At 43.3% G+C, this 9,088-nt stretch overlaps 1 protein-coding gene across 1 annotated transcript in view; it reads right to left on the bottom strand.

Moving 5' to 3' along the window:
- Positions 1–605: 605 nt before the first annotated feature.
- Positions 606–9,088, bottom strand: part of mtss1 (MTSS1, I-BAR domain containing) — a 54,895-nt gene continuing 46,412 nt past the window's right edge. Inside the window, 6 exon segments of the mRNA XM_022757432.1 lie at positions 606–1,294; positions 2,158–2,313; positions 2,580–2,732; positions 7,066–7,291; positions 8,247–8,344; positions 8,893–9,000. Coding sequence (XP_022613153.1) covers positions 614–1,294; positions 2,158–2,313; positions 2,580–2,732; positions 7,066–7,291; positions 8,247–8,344; positions 8,893–9,000 — 1,422 coding nt within the window. The 3' untranslated portion in view covers positions 606–613.

Below are 9,088 nucleotides of genomic sequence, written 5' to 3'. Positions count from 1 at the left end.
TGGGATTAGTCAAGTGCAATACTAAAGGGAGAAATGCTTCAGTTAGTCTCCAAAGCAACAAAATGTGGCACTGTGGAGAAATTCTTGGCCTAAACAAGTCGACTCTCCAACTGATACTTGATGATGGATAATTCATTTTGTTTCAGATTTGTCATTTTCAAACAAGAAAGTTCTGCCTTTTACACACAGTAGTTTGAGGGTCTTCCTTTAGTATCAGTTTAGAGAAGACATCAGATCATATCCCACTTGTGGGAGCTTTCTTTGGTCCAAAATGAAATATCCATAATTTAATTAATAACGACTCTTTGGCCAAATGGTGAAGGTGCAGAGTTCTTACCTTTCAATCAAGATTAACATTGATTAACATTGCTGAAATGAACTTGTGACACCAAAATGAAATTTTCCGTACACAATTTTTGGGGACATTTCCAAACCGATTCTTGATCAGAGTCTCTGGGCAACTTCCTCTTGGTGTTCATTTGATGTCAGTTCCCATTTGCCTTTACTTAGCAGTACACGTTAGCAGTAACCATTTTGTGCCCCTTCATGAGTATATTTACTGAAATTCAGCCAGGGACGCAAAATGGCGCGAGTCAAACCAACCCTTCTCCTCTCAGTGAATAATTGGCGCTGATCGGTCATTGGTCATCGTCTTCTTGAGCTTGACGCCTCGTCGGATAGCCACCAGAAAGTCCTCCACCTCGCCATATTCTGTCTCCTCCAGGAGCTCTGGGAGAGGCCGGCGCTCCCACTCTGACACCCGCCCACCGGGCTGTGGTGGTGGGGTTGGAGGATCTGACCCTTCGCACAGGTGTCGAGTGTCAAAGGGGCTGGTCTTTGGTGACAACAGCCCACTGCCGCCTGGTGACAATGGGGTGGTGGGGGGACTGAGCGGGGTCCTTGATGTGTTGCCATCCTCTGACATTGCTCTGCTTGGGAAGCCAGGATGTTCAGGCACAGTGGGGGTCTTGACTGGGATCATGGGGGGCTTGATTGGGATGGGGCCTAGGCTGAGGCCCCCGGAGGGCCGCCGAAGGTTAGGTTTGGAGGACGGTGTCCGTCGGATGGTGGCTACTCCAGGGGTGATTACAGCAGAGGGGTTGGAGGGCAGGCCAGCAGTGGAAGCAGGGCGTTTGGACTGAAACATGCGGCGGTATGACTGGCTGATGTCACTGTTTCTGGGGATGGTGGAGGATTTATCGAAGTCTGACGACTGCTGCTGCTCACTGTCCTGGTCCACGCCCACAGTGTAGTAGTCACAGTCTGATACTGTGGGGAACAGAAAACTATTTTACTCTATACTCTTGATTATTATTAAGTTCAGTACAACAACACATCTAATGGCATCTACACTGGTGGCGTTTCAGCCACATGTTTGAGTCGTGCATGTCTGACGGAACATATAAGCTTCTACTTTCAATATGGCTGTTCCCATTTTTTTACGCCTAACTATAGTGTTTGGTGTTTGTGTTTGGTTCTGAGCGCTACCAATTGTTGTGTAGACACGGTGTAAGAGGACCTGTTTGTCACAGTGGACAAAGCCTTTGTTCCAATGAGTTGGGTTTTTTTTTGATGCACTGCTCTGTGTACCCTGTGTTTATTTGCCAGGCTACCTCACATTTTTGCATGTGAAGAAGAAATTTCACTGAATATTTTCCTTGCACTATTTGTGCTAATTTGTTTATGTATCCCACACAATGTACCCCAACGACCCACCTGTATATAAGTTAGCTGTACCTAACTCGCAACTTATGCAGCCTTTATTATTTTCCTCCAGTCCCCGGAGAAGGAAACATTTTTCCCTCAAGTTGAAACATTTCCAATTTGTGCCACCTTCAGCAAGTTTGCACCATAGACTGTATATAAAGATGGACACAGCCTCTGTGACCTCATCACCTATCATCACCTATAGGTTTCTGTAGAGCGGTTTTGAAGCTGGGAGTCTGTGGGGATTGACTGACTGGCAGACAAGTGACAGACAGCCAAATTATTCAGTTGCCTAGCGACAACAACACATCCTTCACTGCCAACTGCTTCAGTGTGATGCATTTATATGCATGAGCATGGACTAGCTACTACTACCTGTCTATATTGATGGTAGCATGATGCGTGTGTGTGTGTGTGTGTGTGTGTGTGTGTGTGTGTGTGTGTGTGTACCTTGTGGGGGATGGTGTCCTCTGAGCAGCAGGGTGTGTTGGTCTGGCTGCTGTAGCCGCTGGAGCCCTGCAGCGAGTCTCGGCTGGAGCCGTGGATGTCCAGCTGGAGGCCTCGGGCCAGCGCTCTGGCCAGCTCCTCATGGGCCTCCCTGTCCTCCTGCCAGATTCAACACACACAGATGCAGAGACTTTGTTAATTAGTGTTTCTTGGTTAGTTGACAGTTGGCCTGAAATGTCACTCCACTATCTGTTTGGATTTGTTTTGAATCTCTGTCAGAATGAACATGTTACCAAAGCTCTGTTGATTTAAAAAACTGCCAGTGAGTCACATGACCTGTGTTTACAAGACTTCAGCAAAATAAACCAAATCAAAAAAGTTTAAATTTCTTTTTCAAAACACCATCTGACCTTGGGTGATGTCACAGAGTGGCTTCCTTTGACCCCTTGTGGCTCCGCCCCTGGTGTGGTGACATCAGCGCTCTGGTGGCTGCTGGGATCTGTAGTCTCTCTCCTCTCCTTGCTCCTCTTCAGGGTGTTGACCATTGGCTGGTCATATGGGCCTGGTTTGGCCCAGTCCTACACAGAGAGACATGAGCCAAAGCAACACAGTATTACACTTCATTCAATTACACCTCACTTTATTAACTGAAGAACTTTGATCTTTTTCACATTTTTGTCAGGGCTAAATTTGGGTAATTTGTGTTTTGTAATATTTGATGGGATTGATTGGGAATTTTGAAATTTTATGAATTAAATGATAAAACACTACAACTGACAGGCTTGTTAAGGCTGAAACAACATGCCAACTATACACAGTAAAAATTGTGAAAAACTTGATGCAAAATTTGATGCAGATTTTCACTACTGATCAGTTTTAATGATTTTTTACAATGATTTGATTAATAATTTATTTTATAAAATTAAAAACCTAATGACAAATGGATGGTTCAGTATAATCTAATTGTGGTCATAGTAATTTGTACTGTCCAATTAGCAGCAAAAATTAGGATTAAATTAATGTTCTGTTAATTACCTTATGAGTCACTCAACTTGTTTTTTTGTTTTGTTTTTTAAGCCCCACTTTTCAGCGGGGCATCAAAAAATTTATTTGAACTCTTATTGTTCCTCTCCACGGAAATCTTTAGTAAAAGGCGAAAGATTTATACGATCTGAAGAGAAACAAGAGTGATCTTCACTCAACTTGTTTTTAAGGACAAAACACAAGCTGCAGCCTGAATCTGACCACATCATCACAAAAATAAAATTACCAAAATTACAAAATTAAGGCAAAAATTAAGAGCCACGTTTTCACAGTAGAGAGCTGGTTGAGGGAGAACTGAGGCGTAGTGTAAAGTGTCCTTAGTGCCGCTAGTGTTGCTTTAATGTCTGCTTGTTGTGGTTATGAAACTGATAGACTGATGTGGAAATTACACAACATGGTGGACTAATGAAATTTATGCTTGTAGTGTAAGTAGCAAAGAAAGAAAAAGAAAATTCAGAAGAAAGAAAGACTGTCAGGATAAAGTGAGAGGACATGAGAAACAAAGCATAGGTGATAAAAGGATAAATTGTAGGAAAAGGAGGACGACATCGGGGAGAACGAGGATCAAACCTTCCAGGACGGGATTCTGGATGACGGGATCATTCCGAGCCCAGAGGGGCTGAGGGGAGGGAACTCTCCTGATTGGCCGGAGCCTGAATGAGACCACGGCCACGTGGGAGAGACGGACGAATAGGAGGGCGAGGAGATGGGAGAGGTGGTGGTGGTTGTGGTGGTGGTGGTGGTGGAGGAGTAGGTGAAGTATGGAGGGTGGAGGTGGGTGTCCTGGGCCTGCAGTACCACTCCGTGCAGACAGAGGGCAGCATGATGGTCAAAACCATTTGCCAACTGAGGGTGAGTGGATGGGGGAGAGGCAGAAAAACAAATTAAAGACGATGGTTATGACTGTTGAGGATGTGAAAACAAAGGTGCTACATTTTCCACGAGGAGCTCAGCAATCGTTTACAACAGAAGTGTGCTTTCAATTTGTTTTATGAGTACGGTTTAGCTTTTAATCTGGGGTCGTGTCCAAGTTTGTTTCTGCATTGATTTGTGTTTCCTCTTACTTCAACCTGGGCCCAAAGGCATCCCTTACTGCAACCACTCATTTTCTGAGAAGCTTAGACTCTACACAGCCTTACCCCAACCTCAACCAGTTACCTCTGTGACACCTAATCGTAGCCTAAACTCTGACCCCAATGGTGTGAAAACACTGAAAGTAAAGAAAACACATGACCAGTTTCAGTTTGGCAAAACACGCAGATTTGTTAAGTTTTGATGCTGACGCATCTCTTATTGAACATTTAATCTCTTGTTTATATTTTTAACTCTCTGGTTGAAATGACCAACATCATCATTGGCAGGTTATATCGGTTAAAATTTATGTCAAACAGTTAAAATATCCAGTTTAAGTGGCGTGAAAGCTGGTGAAAAATAAGGTTTAAATGTGATCAGGCTGTATCTGCTATTATTTTATACAAACATCTAATTTTTTAGGTTGTAGCTACATGTTGTCAAAAAGATGGTTTCAGATCTTTGAGTTTTAATTATTTAGTTACTTGTGAATGTGTCTGAACTTTTCAGGGCATAGATTCAAGTGGATTTTACAAACTAGCATCGAACCCAAACCCTAGCTCCTTCATGTTATAGCAAAGGTAAGGGTAAGCTCTTCCATTATATCAAGCAGTTCATATTATTCTTAGAATAAAATATAAATGCTTAAAAGCTCCATGCAGCACCTTCAACACAAAATGACACAAACGGGTAACAAGTGAAATGTAAAACAATCACCAAAAAAGCTTCGTGTGTGTGTGTGTGTGTGTGTGTGTGTGTGTGTGTGTGTGTGTGTGTGTGTGTGTGTGTGTGTGTGTGTGTGTGTGTGTGTGTGTGTGTGTGTGTGTGTGTGTGTGTGTGTGTTGTTCATGTAGATGTTCACCTGTTGTGTTGCAGAGCGGGGCTCAGGGTGTGTGGGTGAGGAAGAGGAAGAGGAGGAAGAGGAAGGCTCCTCATTGACAGACTGAGAGGGTAAAGGAGAGACACAGGACTGCAGCACAGCCAGATACATACACACACACACACACACACACACATACACACAGCGCAGTTTGCAGGAAGCACAGGCAGAAGCCAAGACAACAGATTAAAACAAAACCAGACAGAAAACAGCAGAGGAAATGTGACAGAGGTTAGTGATAAAAACATGAATCAGTCCAGCACAGTGACGAGAGAAAGAGCAGAGAAATTAACAAGTATCGGCATGAATCACAAAGGAAACAAGCAGCTGTAGCAGCACGAACAGGAAGTGTTACATGAAGCAGAAGCAGGTTCAGCAGGTGGAATGAAGAAGAGGAGCTAAAGGCTGTGATAACGTCTAATCACATGAGAGAAACCCGTGTTCATTCAGCGATCCTGAATATATATGTTAACACAGCATTATACATTTCACTTAACTGCAGTGAGTATATTAACATCCATGTCAATAAAAGTAACTGTCAACCCACTCCTTCACACGTGTTTTTGTGTAACTTTAAGCAACATTTTGTGTTTGAAAGGTTCTTCATAAATTAAGTTTATTAAGCTACGGCCATGATGGCAAACAGCTCGATCAGGTTCCTCAGCCTGGGAATAATAAGTAACAGTCCGGACAGTGTCACAAGCTCCCAGTGATTCTTTCTTTTTCTGACCCTAAAAAAATTAGTATCTAAAGATGTTTTAGGTCAAGTTAAAATCACATGGGAGCCTTTAGCAGCATTTTGAACATCTCAGAACATTGAGAGCTCCTGAATGTCACCTGTATGTGCATGTATATATGAAGCTGTTAGATAAACAAACCTAAACTAGACTTTTTAATAAACATCTTACACTGTTCTTAAATGAAAATTCCCTTTTTTTTTCTTCTTCTTCAGTGGGAAACTATTTGAAATTTGGGTTTGAACTGCTGATTAGTAGCCGGAAAATTTATTAGCAACTATTCTGACAGTTGTTTGATTGTTTCATTTGATTTTTGGAAACAAACTTTGCCACATGTTTTCGTGTCCCATCTTCTCAAATGTGATTATTTCCTGCTTTTTATCTATTTATATCACTGTGGATTAAATTTCTCTGGGCTTCGGTCTGTGTGGAAATCTGTAGATGTCAACAAACACTGACAAATGTTTGACATTGAAGAGAAGTACCAATCACAAAACTGGATGATTTAATCAATAATGAAAATTATCATTAGTTTCAGCCCTAATTTGGGTGGCCCAGAGTTTCTTCCCTGTGTCCTCACTCTGCCCCTGAACCACAGTTTAGGAAACCCTGCAGAGAATAAGGGAACATGGTGTCTAGCTGGCGTCTGGCATCTGTCTAGCCTACACTGTAGCAGCTGGGGTGACTCAGCAAAACACACACACACACGCACACACACACACACACACAAGAGCAGCATCAGGCTAATGAATACATGGTAACCTAGCAACCTGGGAGGATCCTGCGACCTGATAGGTTGAAGGAGGGTGGATCAGAATATAATGAAGAGGTCAGTGTGTGTGTGTGTGTGTGTGTGTGTGTGTACGGGTGTGTGTACGTTTTATAATAGGAAATAGAAAAACAGCATACTAACATTTGAATAGACCAACCATCCAAACCCTGAAGATGTTGAGTTTGTTGTGATGTAAAACTTCAAATATTCACATTTGAGAAGCTGGTAACTGAATATTTGGCATTTTTCCTTTAAAAAATTATTCAATCGACCAACTGATTGATTTCTGCCTAAGAAAATATTAAACTGTATATTAGGGGCCCAGCAACTAATTTTCTGCCACCTGTGAAGTTTTTCCTCCTCGGGGGGCCCCAGTGAGGTTTTCATCCTCTGCACATGCTCCTTACCTGCGAGGTCTCCGGGGGCATGGGTGAAGGGGACTTGGACTGGAAGGCATCCTGGGAAATGAAGCCCGAGTCGTGGGAGGAGACTGAAGAGAGGCGGGCAGGTGTCTGCTGTGGGAGCACCGAGGAGGAGGAGGAGGAGGAGGCGCGGTACCGGAAGTGGGAGGTGGGGGAGTGGCAGTGTGAGCCGCTGGAGCGAGAGTCGCTGCTGTTCACGCTGTTCAGGCTGCTGTGGGACGGAGAGAGGACGGACGAAGGGTTACAAATATTTGGACTGTTTAAACCTGAGGTTCTGCGACATGATGTCGCTGCACAGCTTTACAGTCGACACATCATGTTCTCAAGTTACACCTCAGAACAATTAAGCTACATTGAAGTAGGTCAACATTTTGGGAACAGTGCTGAGAGTCACCATTCTCATGTCGATCCATTAACTTGAAGACCACATCCAGCAGCCGGTTAGCTTAGCTTAGAATAAACACTGGCATCAGGGGGAAACAGCTAGCCTAACTCTAACCATATGCACCTCTAAAGCAGCCGCCTACTGCAGGATATAACAACCCATAAAACCACAGCATGACATTTTAACACTGTGGGTGACAGACAAGATATAATGTATTGATTAATGAGCTTTAGATGTGCCGATATGAAAAATAATACAGCGAGGCCGAGCTCAGGAGTGATGTATGCCAAGTGTTTTAGATGATATTATGACTCTCCACACTTTACAACTAGACATTATAGAGGGAAATAAAGTTTGATTCTGCAAATACAGGGTCTAATTTCTCATTACAGATTCATTCAGAAACCGTTTTCACTGAGTTTTTTTTTAACAAACCACCATGTTGTTCCTGCGTGAACATCTGTGACCCAAGCAGATTCACACAATGTCCACAATGAGCTTTACAATACTAGTGTTTGGGAACTGGGTCAACACACTGACACTAATGAAATCCCCTGCTGAGCCTGAAGAGGATAATACAAGACACTAAAATCAAATAATCTCCTCGTTGATGAACCAATCCTGATCACACATGACTCATTGATCTGTTAAAAGCTGCAGTTCCAGCTCTGGACCACGGGGAGGCAGTGTAGCATAGGCAGGATAATAGAAGAGACGTATCAAGTTTGTTGTGGAGGTTTGTAAGGAAGGTGGGCAGTTTTCTGCAGCCATGGTGACCAACCTGCACATGCTGGACTTCCTAGATACGGTGGTGCTTGGCGATGAGGGCGGGGTTTGATATGACCAGGTGCAGTCTGAGCCTTTCAGGTCCACGATTACCTGGAGAAGGAAGAATGAGGAAGTAGCCTTCAGAAAAAGTGCATTTAATGATTTGTATAGAAAAAAAAGTAGAATCTCAGCTTCTGTAAGCTTTCAGCCCAACCGCCTGTACCCTATAACCTGTTGTTATGAACTTACGAAAGCCACAAGCTGCTGAGAGGTAGAAAATGTGGGATGCTCTGGAAAATGGTTGCGTACAAGAAAGGTGAAATTAGCAGGATGGTTCTCAAAAAAAATCAGACGAGCAGTCGGAAATGGCGCCTGTGCACACACTGACAGTCGACATCTCAGCCCTCAACACAGTCTGAGACGACTGAATATGAGCCGGCCAAAAAAAAAAAAAATTAAAATCTAAAGACTTTCAGCTTTACAAACCGATTTTCAACAAATATTCTTTATTGTCTGAATCTGCAGTCAGTCTACTATTGTCATAATCATATCTGTAATCATATCTCTTTAACCTCAACAGACAGAAAGTGAAACAGGTTTACAACAGGGCTTGACAGTGAGCAAACAGGAACCCTAACTCTGAGTTCAGACAGTCATACCTGCTCACTGGAGGCCGGCAGCTTGTGAGGGTCCATAGTTAGAGCCTTCAGGTCGTCTGTCAGAGTCTGGAGGTGAGTGATCTCCCCCAGCATGGACATCTCCTCCTCCTGACACACACACACACATACACCAACAGGCTTTGAAATGTACTGAACACACATTCTTCAAACCAACAGGGGGCAGGTGTTTTTTTCT

Source organism: Seriola dumerili, unplaced genomic scaffold, assembly GCF_002260705.1.
Source record: "Seriola dumerili isolate Sdu_G_001 unplaced genomic scaffold, Sdu_1.0 BDQW01000276.1, whole genome shotgun sequence".
Taxonomy (NCBI): Eukaryota; Metazoa; Chordata; class Actinopteri; order Carangiformes; family Carangidae; genus Seriola; species Seriola dumerili.
This window is presented reverse-complemented; position numbering and strand designations above follow the sequence as displayed.